Source organism: Plutella xylostella, chromosome 29, assembly GCF_932276165.1.
Source record: "Plutella xylostella chromosome 29, ilPluXylo3.1, whole genome shotgun sequence".
NCBI lineage: Eukaryota > Metazoa > Arthropoda > Insecta > Lepidoptera > Plutellidae > Plutella > Plutella xylostella.
Window position 1 is genome coordinate 5,430,675 of NC_064009.1, and position 23,356 is coordinate 5,454,030.

At 40.0% G+C, this 23,356-nt stretch overlaps 5 protein-coding genes across 5 annotated transcripts; 3 read left to right on the forward strand and 2 right to left on the reverse strand.

The window, feature by feature from the left end:
* Window positions 1-60: 60 nt before the first annotated feature.
* LOC119693665 (cuticle protein 12.5-like) lies at window positions 61-4,681 on the forward strand. Its single transcript, XM_048631818.1, has 2 exons — window positions 61-522; window positions 4,551-4,681. Exons 1-2 carry the CDS (start codon window positions 110-112, stop codon window positions 4,552-4,554), a joined length of 417 nt encoding a protein of 138 aa, XP_048487775.1. The 5' UTR covers window positions 61-109; the 3' UTR covers window positions 4,555-4,681.
* Window positions 4,682-8,046: 3,365 nt separating this feature from the next.
* Window positions 8,047-8,636, reverse strand: LOC105395356 (cuticle protein 12.5). The gene has a single exon (XM_011567310.3). The coding sequence runs from the start codon at window positions 8,594-8,596 to the stop codon at window positions 8,180-8,182; it is 417 nt and encodes a 138-aa protein (XP_011565612.3). The 5' UTR covers window positions 8,597-8,636; the 3' UTR covers window positions 8,047-8,179.
* A 1,212-nt stretch (window positions 8,637-9,848) lies between these two features.
* LOC119694145 (cuticle protein 12.5-like) lies at window positions 9,849-10,396 on the forward strand. The gene has a single exon (XM_038119865.2). The coding sequence runs from the start codon at window positions 9,864-9,866 to the stop codon at window positions 10,278-10,280; it is 417 nt and encodes a 138-aa protein (XP_037975793.1). The 5' UTR covers window positions 9,849-9,863; the 3' UTR covers window positions 10,281-10,396.
* Window positions 10,397-15,507: 5,111 nt separating this feature from the next.
* On the reverse strand, window positions 15,508-16,272 carry LOC105395357 (cuticle protein 16.5). Its single transcript, XM_011567311.3, has one exon. The coding sequence runs from the start codon at window positions 16,236-16,238 to the stop codon at window positions 15,627-15,629; it is 612 nt and encodes a 203-aa protein (XP_011565613.3). The 5' UTR covers window positions 16,239-16,272; the 3' UTR covers window positions 15,508-15,626.
* A 4,936-nt stretch (window positions 16,273-21,208) lies between these two features.
* Window positions 21,209-21,783, forward strand: LOC105395349. The gene has a single exon (XM_011567304.3). The coding sequence runs from the start codon at window positions 21,259-21,261 to the stop codon at window positions 21,682-21,684; it is 426 nt and encodes a 141-aa protein (XP_011565606.1). The 5' UTR covers window positions 21,209-21,258; the 3' UTR covers window positions 21,685-21,783.
* The last annotated feature ends 1,573 nt before the right edge of the window (window positions 21,784-23,356 follow it).

Here is a 23,356-nt window from a genome sequence, read left to right on the forward strand (position 1 = left end):
CAAAACAGGATCGCCCTTTGCTTTTATTTCAGACTTTCAGTATAAATACGGATGAGAAAATAGGTAGAGCATCAGTCGTTCCCTGACCGAAGAACCAACTCACATCAAGATGTACAAGCTGGCAGTTCTGTTGTGCGCGGTGGCGGCGTGTGTGGCCGAGCCCGAGCCGCAGCCCGAGCCCAAGCCCGAGCCCGGGGCGTACCTCTCCGGCGCCTACTACGCCAGCCCCTACCTGGCCACCTCGTACGCCGCCCGCCCGCTGCTGGCTGCCGGCTACTCCGCGCCCCTGTACCCTGGCTATGGCTACAGTGGCTACCCTGGCTACAGCGGCTACGTCGCCCCGGCCGCGCACTTCATCAAGAAGCGCTCCGCCCCCGTGCTCCCCTACGCCGCCGCCTCCTACATCGCTCCCTCTGCGTACTCGACCTACTCGTACTCCACCCCGTACGTCGCCGCCCCCTACGCCGCCGCTCCCTTCGCCTACTCCAGCCCCTACGCCTACTCCCCGTACTTCATCAAGAAGTAAACGTCGATCAAGCGAGGTGCAAATGATTCTGCATGCAGTCACGGTATTAACAATGAGATTTCCGAGTTCTTAATATGATAACATCTTACTGTACAATAAAGGATTATTTGCTACCATAAATCTACTCTTATTTATTATATTTTTTACCTGTATCTGTAAGATAAGTATAATATAATAATATGTGAGGACATCTCACACACGGCCATCCGACCCCAAGCTAGGCAGAACCTGTGTTATGGTTGTCGGACAGCTGATATATCTACACAAATACATAGATAGATAGATACTAAATATAAATATCAACACCCAAGACCCGAGTACAAATATCTGTCTTTAAACAAATATCTGCCTCAGCCGGGAATCGAACCCGGGACCTTCGGCATAGCAGTCAGGGCCACTAACCACTACGCCATTCGGTCGTCAAAAACAAAAAAAAAGTGCATAACTAAAAAACAAAAAAAAGTTAGTACGATCATCTGCAATAAGATGAAGACTATTCATGTCCATACATGGCTACAGTAGCACAGAACTTTAATTTCTTAGATTCGTTTCTCGTTTCTTTCTATGAATTTTTTTTTATTTCTTGTACATACTTAAAATTAATAGGCGTCAGTGTCCTAGGGCTTCTGAACTTCTGATAAAATCTCAATATTGAATGGCATCATGAAAACCTTATTTAAAAATCTAGTGCGACTCAGAACCGCGCACTAACTAAGAGTTCCGTACCATTACAATAATATATACAACTTCAATATTTTTTGTAAGCACTAATAACTTAGTTTTTCGAGGAAAATTATGAAAAACAAAGTTAGTAGTTCTGTAGTTGGTTGCATAGTAGGTAGTCACTAAAGGATGTAAGAAAAAATATCAAGTTTTCCGATTTCATCCTCAATCTTTAGTAAATACTACTTGCAAATTTCATTGTTCTAGGTTGACGGGTTAAATTTCTATAACAGCTTGAAAATTGGCGTTTTGCAACATAAATGGCTGTAGATATTTTTTTCACGTTAACATAAAGGTAGATTTCACAGCCTCAATGAACGGGTTAATAGAAAGTAGACCGGATTCTTTCAGGAGGTGATAGTAGGGGAGGTACAAACTATTTTGAGCATGAGGTTCCCTGGTCTACAGTTGAATTGAAAAAATTGAGGACAAATTGACTTTTTTGAAAAAAACTTGTTAGTCGAATATCTTGAAACGGGTCAACTTTAGACCAGGGCATGCCTCGTGGGCAAAATAGTTTGTACCTACCCCTACTATCACCTCCTGAAAGGGTTCGGTCTACTTACCAATAACCCTGTATATTCAAACTTCCCGTTCCCGAGATAAAGGGAATTGACAGACACACGGACGACAAAGTGATCCCATAAGGGTCGTTTTGAAACTTTGAGGAACGGAAGCCTAAAAAATTTGTATCTGTCTTTTCAGTATTTTTTGTAGACAACTGTTAGCTCTGCATAAAAATAAGCTTCATACTCGTATCATTGATTAAAAGATTGTACTAGGACTAAATAATGCCACAAAAAAAAACTACGCAAATATGACGCCAAGCATTTTTCATCAAGTGTCAGGCAAATTATGTTTTTTTACTATTTCTAAGGAATGTCAAACTCTTTGATTATATACAAAAATGGTCGAAGGTGAAAAATTAGATTTACTGAAACACTTGTAGAGCCTCATTTTAAACATAGAGTTAAAGGTTTCGACAGCACTAAAATACGAATGTGTGCCTTCAGAATCACTCCCAATATGGTGACGAATCCTAGACGCACTCTGTGGAGTTATAACTTATATGTTATAACTACACAGAGTGCGTCTTGGGTTTATAGTATAGTGTAGGTAGTGCCTCGTGTTAGTCACCGAAAAGAAGAACTGCTAAGAAGAAGAATAAGTTATTAACTGTACTCTACATTATGAGAGTAAACACATATTGTATGGAGAATTCAATTTAATGAAGACGCGTCAAATATTATTTGCGGATTTGAATATGTCGAACTGGTGTTACTGTTGCTTATTTTTTTACTCACTCAAACCTTAGATAGGCAGTCGTAATATGAGAAAGGCAAAGGACTGATAATTGTGACGCCTATGTCCAGCAGCGGATGATTGTGATGATGATGATACAAGTTGCAAATTAATATGAGTATAGGGCATTACAATAAATATAAACAAGTACATTTATGGTTGCAAATAATGTCTTTATTGTACGGTGATGCTGAAGACAAAAACTACGAAATCATTTCACTAAGACGTTGTCTGGGTTGTAGAATCATTTGCACCACGCTTTTTTTTCCGTAGTTTACTTCTTGATGAAGTACGGGGAGTAGGCGTAGGGGCTGGAGTAGGCGAAGGGAGCGGCGGCGTAGGGGGCGGCGACGTACGGGGTGGAGTACGAGTAGGTCGAGTACGCAGAGGGAGCGATGTAGGAGGCGGCGGCGTAGGGGAGCACGGGGGCGGAGCGCTTCTTGATGAAGTGCGCGGCCGGGGCGACGTAGCCGCTGTAGCCAGGGTAGCCACTGTAGCCATAGCCAGGGTACAGGGGCGCGGAGTAGCCGGCAGCCAGCAGCGGGCGGGCGGCGTACGAGGTGGCCAGGTAGGGGCTGGCGTAGTAGGCGCCGGAGAGGTACGCCCCGGGCTCGGGCTTGGGCTCGGGCTGCGGCTCGGGCTCGGCCACACACGCCGCCACCGCGCACAACAGAACTGCCAGCTTGTACATCTTGATGTGAGTTGGTTCTTCGGTCAGGGAACGTCTGATGCTGTGTTGTTGGTTGGCATCCTATTTATATTAAAATTGCAAAAGGACTAATAGTAATCTCGTTTTTAAAACCTGTGCAAGGTGAATATGTAGTACCTACCGCTTGGGAGTTGACATTAATGATTCGCGAAAGCATACCTACCTACGTAATGCAATTCACATTTGTTATTTATTTTATATGTCTTGTACATTTTGTCCACAGATCTTTAAAAGTTTCGATCACACGTGGGTGGTTATTCGGATACGGAAACAAAAGACAAAGACACCAGGCGTTATTTTGCTAAATACTAATGGAGAAAAGTTCTGCAAGCGCAGGGAAACCTAGCATTAGGAATCTAACCATTATTTACACCATTGAATACCATTTAAATAAATCACTGATCAATTTAGTTACGAGTCGAGCGGTTTACACATTAGTAGGTAATCATAAGTTCTTTATCTTATTTTTGTTAGCGTGGTGAAAATCAGACTGCCCCGAGTGCGCCAGACGTACCTATTAGGAACAGGTGATAAGCCGCTCCAGGGTCCCCTTTCGTCCATCCCAGTTTCATAATGTTAAACAGAAAATTATAATAAAAAGTCCCAAAGAAAAATCTAACATAGGTCTTCATTCTTTATTACCTACTTTAAATTTACCGCCGTTCTTAAGAAATTGTACATGAATGAATTTAATAAGTAAGTGCGTAAACCAGTCCATAAAACAAATGTCAGCTTCCTTAGCGTTTGCACTTTACATTGCACCGGTTTTTAAAACAAGATCACCCTTATGTCTTTGTTATTATTTTGCTATAAATAGGAACCCAACCGACAGGATGGCATCAGTCGTTCCCTGACCGAAGAACCAACTCACATCAAGATGTACAAGCTGGCAGTTCTGTTGTGCGCGGTGGCGGCGTGTGTGGCCGAGCCCGAGCCGCAGCCCGAGCCCAAGCCCGAGCCCGGGGCGTACCTCTCCGGCGCCTACTACGCCAGCCCCTACCTGGCCACCTCGTACGCCGCCCGCCCGCTGCTGGCTGCCGGCTACTCCGCGCCCCTGTACCCTGGCTATGGCTACAGTGGCTACCCTGGCTACAGCGGCTACGTCGCCCCGGCCGCGCACTTCATCAAGAAGCGCTCCGCCCCCGTGCTCCCCTACGCCGCCGCCTCCTACATCGCTCCCTCTGCGTACTCGACCTACTCGTACTCCACCCCGTACGTCGCCGCCCCCTACGCCGCCGCTCCCTTCGCCTACTCCAGCCCCTACGCCTACTCCCCGTACTTCATCAAGAAGTAAACATTGCAACAAACAAGCGTGGTGCAAATGATGGTCTATGAACCAAGTGATGGTCTCAATAACGTGATTTCCTAGTCCTAACTATAACATCTTGCCTCACAACAAATACATTATTTGCAACTGTAAATCTACTCTTATTTATTCCATATTCTTCACCTCTAAAGGCAGCTACACACATGCCGGCGTGAACATGGCCTTGCCGCCGGGTTCATGCCGAGCAGCTATGCATTGTATGCATTTTATGCTGGGTGCACGGTGGCATACTATACAGCCCGGCGGCACTGCCGCTCTGCATGGCCACCCCGCCGGCACTGCGTGTAGCAGCCTTAACAGCACATTTTTCTGCTTCTAAACAAAATATTAGGGTTCCTAGTAGACTACGGAACCCTAAAAAGTAGTAGGATATGTAATCTGCGATAAGATACTTGTAAGACCCAAAGTGCTAATTAACATTTTATTTATTTATTTATTATTTTTCATGGAGAATCAACAGCATGTTCTTATTTATAATAACTTAAAATAGCTATTTAATATAATATTAGACAGGCCATTAACAGATTCCCACATATAGAAACAAACTTAAAGTATACAGATAAAAAACTACGCTAGTTACAAACTAACAGCGGCAAGCGCCACTACGCCTAGTTAGAATTAAGTGCCTACTGACTTATTATTATTGGCAACATAATATTAGAAGAAAATAATAAAACAGAAAGCTACAATATTTGTGGCATTTGAATATTAAATACCAAATGCAAGTGTGCCCCCAGATAATTGAATTAAAAATAAATGAAAATATTTTATAAAGTTATTCACTTAACTAACTACCTAAATACTTATATTAGTAGTGTACTATTTTAGTTCAACCGACTCATCAATGAAAAAGTTTTTAATTTTAGAGAGACTACTGCAGAATAGGTCAATTTCCGATTCGGTGAAAATTCTGTTGTACGTGTTGCATGCCCTTACCAAGAAACTATTTTGCCGGTAGTTACAGTTAGCGGAGGGTACATGTAACAGTGGCCTTTTACGAGTCAAGTGATAAGGAACCCTTAATGCTATCTTGGATAATATTTCCGGACTATCAATGATTCCCCTTAGAATTTTTGCAAGAAAGAGTACATCGGAGATATCCCGTCTCACATACAGAGGCAGTAAATGCAGCTTTGTGCATCTCTGCTCGTAAGGTAGACGAGGTAATTTAAATTTAAAACTTAGGAACCGAGTAAATCTCCGCTGTACTCTTTCGAGCCGATCAATATACATATTGTATCTAGGGTTCCAAATTTCGCTCGCATATTCGAGATGACTCCGGACATATGCACAGTAAAGAATTTTGATAGTCTTCATTGATCTGAACGGCTTTGATACCCTAATTAAGAAACCCATGGCCTTGCATGCTTTACCAATAATGTTGTTTATATGGATATCAAATAGTAACTTACTGTCATGCGTTACTCCTAGGTCTTTGGTGTGCAAAACTTGGTTCAATGCCTTATCTTTTAAACTTAGACTAATGTGAAAGTGATGGCGTTTGCGTGTAAAATTAATAAAAAAACATTTATCCACATTTAGGTCTAGTTTGTTAGCACTGCAGTAACTCTCACACCTACGTTCCGCAGCTTTTTAATAAGCAATTTGTGATCAATCCTATCAAAGGCCTTGCTGTAGTCAGTGTAGACAGCAACTACCTGATTGCCGGAATCCATTTGCTCAGTAATAAAGTTATTAAAAAGTATAAGATTGGAAACTGTAGACCGACCCCGAAGAAAACCATGCTGCGCCGGACTGAAAGAGGTTTTAAGTTGATTGTATAGTTGCCTATATACTATATACTATATACCTACTACTATTTTAGACATAAGATTATGTACCTATGTATCTCGGCACAGATGCAAATATACAATGAAAGAGGAGCGAAATGGCACTCATAGGCGCTTTTAGCATTTATGAACGAGTAAAAGATCATTTGGAGCGCGTCCTAGCCGAAATAGACCAACAACGACCACGCCCGCCTCACCCCGTACCATCCCCACACCGTCCATGAGACCTAAAAGTTGTCTTCTACTCATTGATCAAGTACCGTGAGGTATTATTATTTTGCTAACGTAGGTATTCTGATAGAAGGTCCGTGGAGGCGGAAATGAAGAGGGCAGGTCTATCGTGGGCCCAAGTGAAGGAGGCGGCTCAACATAAGGAAGCGTGGCGAAGAATGTCTGTAGCCCTAAGCTCCACAGAGGGGAGTAACAGGACTATAAGTAAGTAAGTAACGTAGGTATTCTGCTTCTTCTACTAATTCTTTATGTATCCTGACCCGACCCAATTTCTTATGAAGATCTTTAGAAAAAAACGTGATTGGAGCCCATAAACAAAGAGATTTTCAAAAGATGATGAAGTTGGATCGGATACTGCCTTAGAAAACCAAATACACTCACGGGAATTAAAAAAGTTCCACTCACAAAATACCGACACCAAACGACCACAATTTTTAAAACATTTAATATACTTAGGTATTTTTGACTAAAATATTGCCGTTTTTAGTTAGTAATATATCCTGATGCTCTGTGAAATGTACTTCAATGTTGCAGACGGCGTCATTAAGCTAACCTTTTCCGTTAAGGAGTAATTTGGTGCTTTTCTCAGTGGAACCTTTTGCTATTGCCCGTGAGTTTAATATCGCCAAAAAGGCGTTAGATTCGAATACGTCGCAGGGTAGAAGGCGCAAAGGGGATAATTTGGAGGAGGACCATTCTCAGCTTCCTCAATTCCATCGAAATATCCTGGGACGAAGCGATGGAAAGAGCTCAGGATAGAAACGTCTCTAGAAGAACTGTGGATGCCCTATGCTCCTCGTGGATTTAGAGGAATAATTATCATCAGGTGCCAATTTGCTATTGTCAGGTTTCCAAATTCTTTTGCTATTGTTAGGTCTGAATTATGTATTATTCAAAAACATTTCAATATTTACTTAGTTACCGATTTTTCGTTATAATTTTTTATGTTTTCATTGTGTGTGTGTCACAAAGAAAAACATGTTAAGTGAGTCGCAGATATTTGTTCCGGTTTAGATTTTCGATGCGTACTATCATTTTAAATTATTGCACTCCGGCGCAGAGGCAGACCAAAAAGGAGATGGCGGGACGACCTGGACAATTTTAGCACGGAATGGTGTGAGCAGGCCCAAGAAAGGGATACGTGGAAAGTTCAGGGAGAGACCTTTGCCCAGCAGTGGGACACGAGAGGTAAAGGAAAAAAAAAGTTTATTATAATCACATTTTTGCAACTTCAAATCTGGATGACAATAACATATCATCAGCAGTCAACCAGCACTTACTACAAGGCAGGTAGCCTAATTACTGATACGATCTAGCGTTATTGAAATAAGTAGGTTTTTGAACTGTACTTCTATTACAGCATGGTTATAACACTCATTAACTTTGTAATATTTATCTACTTAGTACTTATAAAATATAGGAATAAATTAATAGTATATTTATGGTGGTAAACAATTTATTCAGTGCATCAAGGTGTTATTATAGTTAAAACTATAGGGAATCACATTGTTGAGACCATCACTTAGTGTAAAAATCATTTGCACCACACTTGTTCGTTCTGACGGCGACTTTTACTTCTTGATGAAGTACGGGGAGTAGGCGTAGGGGCTGGAGTAGGCGAAGGGAGCGGCGGCGTAGGGGGCGGCGACGTACGGGGTGGAGTACGAGTAGGTCGAGTACGCAGAGGGAGCGATGTAGGAGGCGGCGGCGTAGGGGAGCACGGGGGCGGAGCGCTTCTTGATGAAGTGCGCGGCCGGGGCGACGTAGCCGCTGTAGCCAGGGTAGCCACTGTAGCCATAGCCAGGGTACAGGGGCGCGGAGTAGCCGGCAGCCAGCAGCGGGCGGGCGGCGTACGAGGTGGCCAGGTAGGGGCTGGCGTAGTAGGCGCCGGAGAGGTACGCCCCGGGCTCGGGCTTGGGCTCGGGCTGCGGCTCGGGCTCGGCCACACACGCCGCCACCACGCACAACAGAACTGCCAGCTTGTACATCTTGATGTGAGTTGGTTCTTCGGTCAGGGAACGACTGATGCTGTGTTGTTGGTTAGTATCCTATTTATAGCGATAATCATAACAAAAGCATAAGGGTAATCTCGTTTTTAAAACCGGTGCAAGGTAAAGTGCAATCGCTGAGGAAGCTGGCATTTAATAATGAATCATTGGACCTAATAAATATTCTCATTTTGTACGCATGGGCGTTCTCACCACTTATCACCGTTTTAAAATTTTCCACTCCTACAATGTATGTAAGTAATTAGGTACTACTCACCGGTGTAATGTTTGTAAAGTCTCTGTTTCTATTAATAAATAGATCAAAGAATTCATTCCAAACTGATAATTATTTTTGAATGTGAATAGATATAATTAAATATCCTTTATTCTCTTTTTATCTTCATCTCGCACTAGTTAATTTTAATAAGTATAGGTATATTTTTTGGGTGACATTACTGAAACGTCACATAAAGTACTTTTTATCACTGTATTCCCGCGGGAAAAGCTTTAAAATCGAAACTAAGCCGACCGCTTGAAACAAAAAAAAATAACAATACGTATGATACAGAATTCGCTATACTTCCTTGGACACAGCACAATTTTTTCAGAATTATTGTAATAGTATTTCAAAAGTTAAGCGGGGGGACGCTCTAATTTTGACTTTGTATTAATGAATCTCGATACTGGGGGTTTGATCCACATGGTTTCAAGGCAATTTTTGTTGTAAGGATACCTTTTTAACGATATCCCACACGATGGGGCAAGTCATTTTTTCGTATTGACTTTTTGTTGTATGGGAGGAGGGGTAAAAATTATTATTTTGCGATGATTTTTGGATTACCAGTATACATCTCTCCACCAACTACTTCGACTTCTTACAAACTTTGTCAATTGTCAATTATTTTATCACCAATTCCTTATTTTATCACCAATTCATTCCAAAAATTGTCTTTTATAAGCACATCCCCATAACATCAAATACAACTCAGTATAACATTATTTCCCCCATTAATCGGGACAGCTACATTTCGATAAAACAAATATTAAAGAAAGCCGATAACGAGAAGATCATGGCCAGATTCGCAACGAGTTGAGACGTCCGTATTATTGACCAAAAGTGGTAATGATCAAGTTGCATTAAATAAACAAAATGACAACTGATTATATTTATAAACAAGAACTGGTTACTTTTTCTTTAATATAAAAACCATCCCAACATTCATTCAACCATCAGTCGTCTTTGACCGAAGCACCAACCCGCATCACAATGTTCAAACTCTTGGTATTGGCTTGTGCCGTAGTGGCTTGCTTGGCCGAGCCCGAGCCGCAGCCCGAGCCCAAGCCCGAGCCCGGGGCGTATCTCTCCGGCGCCTACTACGCCAGCCCCTACCTGGCCACCTCGTACGCCGCCCGCCCGCTGCTGGCTGCCGGCTACTCCGCGCCCCTGTACCCTGGCTATGGCTACAGTGGCTACCCTGGCTACAGCGGCTACGTCGCCCCGGCCGCGCACTTCATCAAGAAGCGCTCCGCCCCCGTGCTCCCCTACGCCGCCGCCTCCTACATCGCTCCCTCTGCGTACTCGACCTACTCGTACTCCACCCCGTACGTCGCCGCCCCCTACGCCGCCGCTCCCTTCGCCTACTCCAGCCCCTACGCCTACTCCCCGTACTTCATCAAGAAGTAAACATTGGAAATATTGATCAAATGGTGAAAATCATTCTAACACCAAGTGATATTTGATAATCCATTAGGATACGACATCTTTATCAAATAAAAATAATTTGCAACCATAATTAATGACCTATTTACTTTTTAACAATCCTCTATAATTACAAAAACAATATAGACATGTATGTACCTTGGAGTTGGAAGCGGGAAAAAAACGACAACCTGCCGACGATGACGGCGACGTATCGTCGCTACACGTCGCTGTCGCCACGACACGTCGCTGCGTCATGTCGCTGCAGTCATGATTTCAATTCCGACTGCAGACGACAACAGTAATAAACATAGAACAACGCGGACTCGGGATGGTAATAAACAACTTTCATTTAATACACTCACGAGCGATGAAAAAGTTGCAATGACAATAGCATCAAAACACTTCCAAACGGAAAAGACTAGGATAGTGACGCCCCGTCTGCAATATTGAAGTACATTTAACTCCGCATCAGACTATAATACATACTACATGATACATGATACTACTAAATAAAAATGTTGATATTTTGTAAAATTTCTAAAATAAATATTTGAATAAATTATGGTCGTTTGATGTTGTCACTTTATGAGTGGAACTTTTTATTGCTCGTGAGTGTAGTATACAATTCCAGGATATGTCTTTTTCAGCAATGAATGCTAGTTGGCTTGCGGTGGATGTGTAGTGTAAGAATAGAATAGTACAATTTTACAATTATTTTTACGGTATAGATTTAAGAACCACCAGTATGTCCTTGTTAAGTTGCCGCCTCCTCAGATGTGAGGGCAACATAGTACCTACATTGAAGTTACTTACATTATTTAAATCCCTATAATGTTATTTAAATCCGTATCTATAGTATCCGTATCTAACCTAACTAAACTCACCACAAATGTCCGCACCGCATAATTTTTGGTCCGCCTTTGTACATCAGCCGTATTAACACTTGTCTGTACCTAGTGTTTATGTCCGCACTTAGTAATTGGGCAAAACAAAAAACATTGTCCGGGGTTAACATTTTCGCTGTTATTAATTATTCCGGACCTCCAGACGCTACACTTATACCTAGAGGTGGCAGTTATAACACATAGCAACTTATATATCACATTATATTTATATAATTTCATAATGATTATTAAAATAAAAGAAAGACTGTTATGAATATAATTATTTTCCGTAAAAACTTTTTTTCCGTGACAGCGCTATCTTACGGCGTTCTTATCAAATTATAGTTTGTCAAATCTAATTAGTTGCTAAAATCGTCAAGAGATGTCTCTAGATTGGCCAACAAATCGAATATTGAAATGAGTAATATGAATTATGATCCCTGTGTATTCGTATTAGGGCCTATTTTGCTTCGTGCTATTTTTCATTATGAATATAATTTCAACTACTGTTATGAGTATCATTATATTGATTGTCTTTATAACAGGTTATCGTTTCGGTATATCGTCACGCGTAAATTATAACTGCTCGGCACATTGTTTAAAGTTAAATATGTATAAAAACAGTGTCTTTAGTGTATAACTTTATTGTTTAGTTCTACGTGTTAACTTATTTGTAATATTCAATCATAATTCATAAATATCATTATATTTTTAATATAAACATTACAAAGAAAAACGCAAATCAAACATGGATATTCATGAATAGAATGTTCCTAATACCTAAGTATTATGTAAAACTACACATACAATCATGCTTATATTACGAGTAAATTATAATTCTACCCCATAAGTAACATACGAGTACATATCAACGGAACAAGTTATAAGTATCATATTTTCTAATTTAACGTTATAGTTTGAAAATATATTTATAAATACGTTCATTATACTGTTAAAAAAACAGCAGCTTAAGATACCTATACTGCTATAACAATAACAACTTAGGATATTACTTATACTGTTACTTTATATTCGTTATCTTAAACTGTTGTCTTAAACTGTTGTCTTAAACTGTTATATCAATAACAGTTTAAGACAACGAATATAAAATTATAATATAACGTATAATTCATTATTAAGATTTAGCCGTTATAACCACCTCTACTTATACCCCATCCACACGCTCGGCGATCAATGGCAAACAGCAAACAGCAAACAGCAAACACTGACGTGTGGATGGGTGTTTGTCGTTGTTTGCCTGTTTGTGTTTGTGTTCGCCAGTGTTCGGCATCGGTGTCGGTTTTTCTTGCCAGATCAAAGGATGTTCGGCAAACAGTTCGCTACGTATCCACACGTCTGGCAGCGGTCAGTATGCGCGCTAGCATTGCGGGAGGCGGACGTATCAACTTGCTACACTTTTTCGTTGGCGCGCATTTTTTTCTCCGCCGTTTATGAACCGATTTTGAAAATTCTTTTTTTTTTGTATTGGGTTGAGCTCCCAGGTGGTCCCATTTTTTTTTTCAGAATTTTATCTCACCCCTAAGGGTGGGTAAAGGGGTAAAAACACGGTATGAATTTCCATTTTGGACACATATTAACCGATTCTAATGAAATTAAAAACATAAATATAGTTCTTGTAACAAAAAAATATGATGGTGACCTTGAGCTGATCTGATGATGGAAACGGAAGACAGTCAAGGGAACTCCTCAACGGTATATAGCAGCTACCTCGTGTTTAGGCTTGAATGATTCGTATTGATTAGTAGGACTTTTTGGTATCATTTGCATCTTACTTTTGATTAAAAATTATTGCAAATAAACTAAAAACTATAAAATAAAATAATAATTAAAAAGAAGAAGTCAGTTTTTTTTTTTAAATTATTGTTATTATCCCACCATCGTCTTTGCTTTCTTCTTATTTTCCTTTTTTCTTTCTCTTGCTTTAATTTATATAATAAAAATATGTCAACCCGAAAGTAGTTAATAGCTCGTCGTCCGCCGTATTTGCCGGTTCGGAATGTTATGAGCGTTCGCCGAGCATGTGGATGGCTGTTTGTGTTCGGTGTTTGTGTTTGGTGTTTGTGACTTTGTTTGCTGTTTGCCGTGTTTGTGACAAACAGCAAGCGTATGGATGGGGCTTTATTACACTTTAAGCCCCATCCATACGCTTGCTGTTTGTCACAAACACGGCAAACAGCAAACAAAGTCCCAAACACCAACCACAATCACCGAACACAAACAGCCATCCACATGCTCGGCGAACGCTCATAACATTCCGAACCGGCAAACACGGCGGACGACGAGCTATTATTGTGGGTTGACATATTTTTATTATATAAATTAAAGCAAGAGAAAGAAAAAAGGAAAATAAGAAGAAAGACGATGGTGGGATAATAATAATAATTAAAAATAAATAAAAACTGACTTCTTCTTTTTAATGAATATTTTATTTTATAGTTTTTAGTTTATTTGCAATAATTTTTAATTAAAAGTAAGATGCAAATGATACCAAAAAGTCCTACTAATCAATACGAATCATTCAAGCCTAAACACGAGGTAGTTGCTATATACCGTTGAGGAGTTCCCTTGACTGCCTTCCGTTTCCATCATCAGATCAGCTCAAGGTCACCATCATATTTTTTTGTTACAAGAACTATATTTATGTTTTTAATTTCATTAGAATCGGTTAATATGTGTCCAAAATGGAAATTCATACCCTGTTTTTACCCCTTTACCCACCCTTAGGGGTGAGATAAAATTCTGAAAAAAAATGGGACCACCTGGGAGCTCAACCCAATATAAAAAAAAAATAATTTTCAAAATCGGTTCATAAACGGCGGAGTAATCGGTGAACATACATAAAAAAAAATGCGCGCCAACGAAAAAGTGTAGCAAGTTGATACGTCCGCCTCCCGCAATGCTAGCGCGCATACTGATCGCTGCCAGACGTGTGGATACGTAGCGAACTGTTTGCCGAACATCCTTTGATCTGGCAAGAAAAACCGACACCGATGCCGAACACTGGCGAACACAAACACAAACAGGCAAACAACGACAAACACCCATCCACACGTCAGTGTTTGCTGTTTGCTGTTTGCTGTTTGCCATTGTTCGCCGAGCGTGTGGATGGGGTATCACACTACATACCTAATAGGTTAGTATAACTAAATGAATAATATATTTTATCAAAATTTTCCGATGCCGCCAGAACAGCTTTTTTTTTCGTTTTTTTTACAGCTCCACGACTCGGCAATGGTTTGATACGCAAACAGCCTAATCTCTAAAAAACAATATGATTGTAGAATGTGAAGCCCTTACTCGTTGGAAACATTTTAATGAAACCTACATATTATGCAAAAAATGAGTTTAAAAATACTAAAAAAATTATCAACCAGCGTACATTTAATTTTAAAGTGCAAGTGCACAAAGCAGAAAAACAAAAAAATAAGTTTTACGGTTTTACGCGTACTTACTAGACTTGTGTTTGGTTTATGGTCGTTATCTAACAAAGTACAATCCAACTATAAAGTCGTGAAAACGGAAGTGCGGATCCTAACTAATTGGTTAAGAGCGTATTTAATCGATCTGTTATATTTATAACAATCAAGAACAAATCCGTTAAAAATCCATAGACAATCTGTATTTTATTTTTAAAATGTATGTAAAAGTAAGTAAATCATAAAAGTCTTAGAAAAATCGCACTCTTGGATATCAGGTCTTTATAGTTTGACTATATGTAGCCTATATTTGTTTTATATTTTTGACACGATATTTTTTTCCTGTTTTTTACAAAATATAGTTTATTGCGGAACTTGAAACTTATAAGAGCCTAGAAAACTTAATTTTACCACTTAATGTGGGAAAATCTGTATAGTTTAAAGAAGCCATAGATAACTTTGTTGTCAGAGCCTCTTGGAGCCTTGTTGCTATGTTGGTTTTTTTATATTATATTTTAGATAAAACAAAAAAAGTAAAAAACACGCCGGTTATTTAGCCATAATTCAACGCGTGGTCACTTAAAATTGCTGCAAAATTGGAATTATACTACGTCAAGGATCCCAAAAAACCTATCTGCAAAGATGCCGCAATTATTGGAATTTCAATATAACTTCAATTACCAGCCTATTGTTTTTTTTTTAACTACTGTTTTACGTATTAGAAATCTGGGAAAATTAACACATAGAGTACTGAAAGTAGTGAGTTTAGTTGGATATCAGTTATGTGTCAATTTTCATTTTATTTGTCTTGTTGCTGACTCTTTGGAGTCCGAAAACTAACTTTAACCAACAGAATATACACCCTAAGTTAAATTAATACAAAATATACACTTTTTCAAAATGTTTTATTTATAGCAAGTCATACACATTAAAAGTTATTTGATCACAGAAGTATTGTTTATTCTACAGTTTCAACGTTAACTTGCTCGGCTTCCTGTTGCAGGTGTTCATTTCTTGTAGAAGTAGGGGTAGGCGGAGTAGGCGTAGGGCGCCGCGTAGGCACCGGTGTAGGCGAAGGGGGCTCCGTACGAGTAGTAGGGGTAGGTCTTGTAGTCGATGCGGGACTGGTGGGAGATGGCCGCGGGCGCGATGTACGACGTGGCCAAGGGCAGGGCAATAGGGGCAGACCGCTTCTTGATGAAGTGAGAGTAGGCGACGGGGGCGGCCACTGGAGCTGACGCTACGATGGGAGCGGCGTACGTCGAGGTGTAGTGAGGAGCGGAGTATGAGTACGAGTACGAAGCAGGCGCAGAGTACGCGTAAGTCGAGTACGTAGTCGGGGCGATGTAGGAGGCAGCGTAGGGGAGCAGGGGGGCGGAGCGCTTCTTGATGAAGTGCGCGGCCGGGGCGACGTAGCCGCTGTAGCCAGGGTAGCCACTGTAGCCATAGCCAGGGTACAGGGGCGCGGAGTAGCCGGCAGCCAGCAGCGGGCGGGCGGCGTACGAGGTGGCCAGGTAGGGGCTGGCGTAGTAGGCACCAGACAGCAGCGCCCCGGGCTCGGGCTTGGGGTCGGCAGCGCACGCCGCTACAGCACAAGCCAGTACCAATAGTTTGAACATTGTTGGTTCTTCGGTCAGGGAACGACTGATGATGTGCATTTGCGATGGACCGTATTTATAAGGAAAGTATTATTATCAACAATAAGGGCGTTGTTTTGTAAACCGGTGCAAGGTAACGAGCCGACTCCGGGAAGCGATCTTTAAACCGTAGCAAGGTCGCCGGGCCTCTCGGGGCGTCTCTCAAACTGGTTACCTTCGGACGTAAACAATCTGACATTTGCAACCCTTATTTGTGTAAGTATGGATATAAGTGAGGTGTGTGTGTCGGCCGTCTGAAGCTATATAATTGAGCTTTAATTTAGATTCAGCTTGATTGCTATCTTGGATCGTGAAGGCGAGGTAGAAGAATAAATATGAAGCTTTTAAACAACTTAAAGATTGTGATATACTCGTCTGATTATAAAAAAGTATAATACTTACTCAGTACTTACCACAAACGTTTTAAGTACATTATTCCAATTCTAGTTTCTGTGCCTATTGTATATATATGTAGGTCTATGTATGGATTATGTAATAATATATACTTATATATGTAATAATGTATACTTAATGTTAAATTGATAACAAATGAATGCATGTAATGACGTATAAGTTTTGACCTTATCAATAAATGATTTGAATTTGAATTTGAATTAGCTAACTGTCTTTTTTTTAAGTTTCTTCTTTTCTTAAAACATAAGCTATACCTATACTATTTTCCTCGGTCACCCTAGACAAATACAAAAATTGATTATAGATTGCCAGAAATAAGTCGTAAACCGATGCATTGGTGATTTTAAGTATTTATCATTGACTAGCTGTTCCCGCGCGCTTCGCTTCGCCTTAAAAAGTTTTCCTGTGGGAATTCCGGGATAAAAAGTAGCCTATGTTCTTTCCTAGGGTCTACATCGTATGTATATACCAAATTTCATTCAAATCCGTTCAGTAGTTTTGGTGTGAAAGAGTAACAGACAGACAGACAGACACAGTTACTTTCGCATTTATAATATTAGTTAGGATTACGCCGACCAATACTTACTACCTATAACCACCCTATAAGAATCTTATATCTGACTAATTTCAATGACCCGTACTTTAGCGGTGCGTCGATTGTGAGCTATGCATATTTATCTATTCCCATATTTCATGATTTGTAACAACGATACGACTTTGGTTTCGGTCCCTACGGCATAGATAAGACTTAGGTAAGCCCCATTTCTACCTGACTTACGATTTGAAAATGGTTGATATTGTAAGCTTGCATGATAAAGATTAAATAATATCAGTTAAAACCGATTGTAAATTATAAAATCGGGCACAACATTGCACCTAGTCCACTAAACCTATAAAACATAAACAGGTATTACTTTTATTTATGCTGTTTAGGGTGAATTCGTCCAAACATCACGTTACACGAGAATAACTATACCGAGTAAATATCTAGGATAAGTACATTTGCATTCTACCAAGTTATACCATGATTAAATTGAATGAACGAGGAACGAAACTGTAATGCAACTAAAATAAAAATAGCTGCGTTTCAAAGCATGCAATAGAAATGACATGCCAACTTAGTTTGAATGGATTATAAAAGTATGAAATTGTTTATGTTTTAAAATTTTATTCGCTGTTGTTATTCTGAGAACGACCGAATGGCGTAGTGGTTAGTGACCCTGACTACTGAGCCGATGGTCCCGGGTTCGATTCCCGGCTGGGGCAGATATTTGTTTAAACACAGATATTTGTTCTCGGGTCTTGGATGTGCCCGTAAAATGGCAATAGGCCCGCCCCCTATTACATTGGGACTAACATACACTCTGGCGAAAAGTGGGTGCAGAAATGTACCTCTGCCTACCCCGCAAGGGAGTACATTAGTACAAGGCGTGAGTGCGTGTTTTTTTTTTTTTTGTGTGTGTTATTCTGAGACTTTGCCTTTTAACGTACTTTTGTTTATGTTTTGACAGATGTGTTTATATGTCATTATGACGGTTTTCTAATCAGCTGATGTGCTGCCGCCATTACAAAATTACTCTCGGATAAGCTCGTTACACGGTCAATTTTGGCGGTATAACATTTTATTCTTGGGATAAGCTAGTTATCTTGTTTTCAGGTTTGGTAGAATGCAAAATCTGCTTACTCGCGAGTAACTGGTAGTTTACTCGTGAGTAAATAGTTACTCGACGTTGGCCGAATCCGCCCTTAATGTACTGAATGTTTATTATAGAGAACTGATATCAACATCAGACCTCTTCATCAACAGCTTATTATAAAGATTCCTCTACTGGACATAGGCCAGGTGGTTGGTAAACCACCCACCAATAAATACTATCCTAGGCCTTCTTCATCCGTACCGGCTATCTCACCATTATATTATATTATAGGCCAACCGAATGGTGTTGTGGTTAGTGACCCTGACTGCTATGCCGCATGTTCCGGGCCGATTCCCGGCTGGGACAGATATTGGTTTAAAGATGGATGTTTGTACTCAGGTCTTGGTTGTTTATACAGGGCGATTGGAAAGTCGATGTATTCCTTTAAATAGGTTGTACACGAAGGCGTTTCCAGTCGATTGAACCCCATAATGCATTATGTATCCTAAAGTCAACCATTTCTGAGTTATTTAAGTTTTACGTTTTTTTAAGAATTTTGCCAAAATTTATGTTTAAAAGCAAAATATATATTTTTTTAAATACTTTTTTGATTTACTTGCATCGGTGACACTTTAGCTAACTAATTATAATCATTAATTGCGCAATATTTAACTGCAAGGTGAAAACAAAAATGCTAATTTAAAAAAGAACTTTATGTGACAATTTTTCAAGCACTACAGCTTAAAAACATAATCAATTTATAATCTTTAAAATGACATATTCCAATCTAAAATCGATTAAGGTATGACCAAGATACAGCAAAAACAACCGCATAGGGGGGCAAATCTCAGTAGAGAAACGAACAAGATTTTGTTTCAATTTTAAGTTAAAATGTCTTATAACTGTACTTTGTAGAGCTCGAAATCATTTACTTTTTTTAATTATTGTTCTCCGATAGCGCGGTTCCTCAAAAGCACAGATCGACTACAAGGTTGCTTCATCGAAATAATTCTTGTCAACCCATTTAAAGGAATACATCGACTTACCAATCAGCCTGTATACTCGTATGTATACCTCTATTATAAATGTATCAACCCTCCGATACCCATACAGCTTAGGTATTTTTGTACTGTGACATGATGTCTCAAAATATTAATAACTTTTTTATTTTAAACTCGGTTTCTTTTTTATTTTTACTTCAGATGCATTTTATTTACTTTTACAACCTACGTAGGATACACGAGTTGCAAGAAAGTAAAGGAAAGTCAAGCTTTCTCATAAAACTCAGTTTATAGTATTTGCATTTATCCGAAGCTCTCAAGTCGCTATCTATAACAGCTTACATTGTTGTCTAAGAACTTGATTCATGGTTTGCTAGTTATTATGCAAGTATTTACAAGTAGGTACACCAATGTCAGACAAAGCAACCAGTTCTGCAAAACTGCATTTCATTATTATAGAGGGTGTTCTAATAAAAAGTAGGTAAGTTCAAAAAGCACAGTACCTAATTGCAACATTGCAAGCTGTAAGGCACACACGCACAATTTGACCATCTCTGTATACACTCATCCCGAATGATCGCCCCCATGAGTATGCTGAATCTGCAATGCACTTCAAAATTACAAGTATATTATTCAGCATTTTCCAATTCCAGCAAAAAAGCTTTCCTTTTTACCGACTTCGAAAAATGGTGGATGTCCTTATGTTTCTTTTCTTTCGCTTTCTTTGCCGCTCTACGAAGGTTCGATGCGCAAATAGCCTAGTCTCCATGACTGTAAAAAAATCTAAATACTTTCTATAGATACCTAATTAATATAATGATGATGATGATGATGATGTCCTCCACGAGGTGTCCGTCGACGGCGACACCTTGTCAGTTCCTGGCATGTGCTCGTACGTGGCGAGATACAAGGACGTCCTAAAACGACATCTAACGTCTTGTGGAATGTCCTGTGATACATGGGAGAGTGATGCCTTGATGCGATCGGAGTGGAGAAAGGCAGTTAAAACAGGAACGGCCAGGTTCGAAGATGCCCGACTCAAGGAACTCGAAGCTAAACGCCACGCTCGGAAAACTCGTCCCAAGGTGTCCTACAACTATACCTACAACACGAGCGGACAGTTACAGTGCAACATCTGCCGCACGTTTAAGACCAAGTTCGGCTTCGCAATTAATATAATAAGAGAATGTGGAATGAATTAGTTTAATTTAGGTAATGTGGAAATGTCTATATGTGTGGTAGGATGGCCGCTTAGTGGCGACTGCTTAGAAAAACTATACAAATGAAAGCACATTATGTATCTACTTATAGTAGTTATTTAGTTTTTAACTTAAATTATGCAACAAGAAAAGTCTAAGATTTGGTTACACGTGTAGGGTTTGTCTCATGATTTATTAATGAATAATTTTCTAAACGTCGAATTTGTTATGTCTACTTACTTTAAGAAAAAATCATTTTTTTATCTCTGATATTACGTAAAAATATTACCTACCTCCTTTTAATATTATCGAAGTATAAATTTACTAAATGTTGGATATATGTATGTTAGCCAATGATTTGAAATAACGTTCATAATCACCAATCACAAAGGTATCCACCATTCTATTAGCAGGTATTTTGATGATGACATAACACCTCGCCCTTTCGAACACAAGCGCTGGGACCGATGCATCCCTCGGCCTGCGACTGACAGTGTGTCAGCCACCCGCTCATGCGAAACACACAATTTGCACCCTAATTGTACAAAAATAGCTCCGTAAACAAACAAACAAGTGCAATGCTCTCCTATCAACAAAGGAATCTGCACTATATGCGAGAAAAGTTGTCCTGTGAAGGCCGGCAATGTTCTTCCGGCGACGCCTAGAATCGATCAAACAAGATGCACTATAAAAGCTGATGCAACCAGATGCTCCACATCAGTGTTGATCAGACCGACACAGACCTCTCATCATGTTGAAGCTGGTGGTGTTGTCTTGCTTGCTGGCCGTCAGCGCGGCGCAGCTCTACCCTCTAGGGTACCCAGGATACCTAGGCTACCCTGGGTACCTGGGGCTCCACGACGGGAACTACCGAGGCCCGCTCTCGCTCGCCCCGGGACAACCCGCTAACGTGCTGGGAGCGGACGGCAGGCCCCTGGATACGTTGGACGTGAACCTGGACAAGTCTGCGCACATCACTGCGAAGGCGCTGGAAGGTGTGCACTTCTTGAAGAAGCGGTCGGTGGGTCTGGTGGCCCCGGTCGCCCGGTACTCCCTCCCCGCCGCGCCCCTCGCCTACCCCGCCGCGTCCCTCGCCTACACCGCTCCGCTGGCTCACTACGGACACATTGCCGCTCCTCTCACCACTGCATACGCCACCCCTTACATCCACTACTGAGGACTTAGTGATTTGGGAGTCGCAGCCACTGTAAATACCTATAAACAGATGTAATATATTTCATGTGATTTTAAATATAGAATTGGAACTGATGAACCACGATTGCATTTTATTGGCTTGACTCTAGACTATTACCTTTGGCCCCGACCGAAAGCAGGAGTATTATAAGTTTGTACTGTGTCTTAGTATTAGTAGTTGGCTCTGAAACATGATGTAAGTAAGTATATTATGATTTTGGTCTAATTGACTGCTACAGAGCCATAACTTAGGTATATTATTTTTTTATTAATATTTTTCTTTTGTTGTTTTGTACTATACTTACTTTAATAAAGCCTTATCAAGGGTTTGTTCGTGACCAGATGGAGTGAGTTAGTGATATTATTTGTCTGCATTACGCAACGACACTAGCAAATTGCACGGTTACGACAAATATCTCTGCCATAGCGAGTTCAAAGCAATTTCATATTATTGAATGTACACTTCTATAAGTAGGTATCGTAAGTAGGTCTATATAATTAATACCACAAAATTTAAAACTTTTAACTTTTTTGAGGTACGTTACATAATTACTGTTTAGTATTAATTAATACTATTAATACAGTACACATAGACAAATACCGTCACTATATCATTTGAGGTATTGAAGATTTATCAGGTTTTTGTTTTTAATACTTATGTACGCCCGTAGAAGTATGTGTGCTAATTTAGAAGCTTATATCAACAGAATTGTGCTCGTATACAGATTTATTTTTCTTCGTATAGTGCCTATTACATTGCATATCCCCATTAGGCGTCAAGCCTGTGAAAAACCTAAATATATACATTCAATACTACCTACTCTTGAATCGCATCGCATTAGATACAAATCGCACTATAACTTTGTACATAAATTAAGAGTAGGTACTAAACAGAGTAGATGTAAAAATGTTCAGTATAATTTCAGCTCTTATTATGGCGAAGCCAAGCTTTTACCGTTTATGTGTATCTCTTTGGTGCTATTGTCACTGGAACTTTTTCATTGCTCGCCAGTGTAATAAATCATTTTCGATAACTATTCAAAGAGATAGTGGGCTTTTAGTATACCTACCTACCTACCTACCTAAACTCTATTATCTTATACGCTTTGTTTCGCTATGTTTTAGTTCATATTGTGCCATTTAAATTTGAGTTAGGTGAGTTGCTTGATGAAGAGATGTACAATCAGAACGTTTACTGCAACGAGATAGAGACGTAGTTAGCTTAGCGATCCAAAATGTAGGTTTTGTAAAGCACAAGAGGTGACACTTCTTCTTCAGGCAATTTTAGAGCTCCTCAACGATCTAACGATAGCTCCTCTATTTTAGGTCCCTATGCTATCACAAAAAAGTCGGGACCACCCTAAGGATCATTTTCCTTTTGCAGGCATGAGCCCTCAACAGCTCACTTTTAACAGAAGGCTAGGAGAAAGCAATATTGGAATGCAACAGATTTTGTTTTGAATACGTCACTCGACTTTGTCTAGTCTTAATTATTTCTCAAAAGTATTTCTCATTTATTTTCTTTAATAATTATGAATTCAATTACTTTAGAAAGATATTGCGCACCGTACTCTAAAAAAATGTTTTTTTGTGTTGATATTGATATCGTATCATAATATATCATACTCGTATCATTCTAAAGGTCATAAAAGAAA

Bases quoted from the DNA above. Each gene is read 5' to 3' on its own strand.
- LOC105395357 (XM_011567311.3), bottom strand. From the start codon at position 16,238: ATGTTCAAACTATTGGTACTGGCTTGTGCTGTAGCGGCGTGCGCTGCC.
- LOC119694145 (XM_038119865.2), top strand. From the start codon at position 9,864: ATGTTCAAACTCTTGGTATTGGCTTGTGCCGTAGTGGCTTGCTTGGCC.
- LOC105395349 (XM_011567304.3), top strand. From the start codon at position 21,259: ATGTTGAAGCTGGTGGTGTTGTCTTGCTTGCTGGCCGTCAGCGCGGCG.
- LOC105395356 (XM_011567310.3), bottom strand. From the start codon at position 8,596: ATGTACAAGCTGGCAGTTCTGTTGTGCGTGGTGGCGGCGTGTGTGGCC.
- LOC119693665 (XM_048631818.1), top strand. From the start codon at position 110: ATGTACAAGCTGGCAGTTCTGTTGTGCGCGGTGGCGGCGTGTGTGGCC.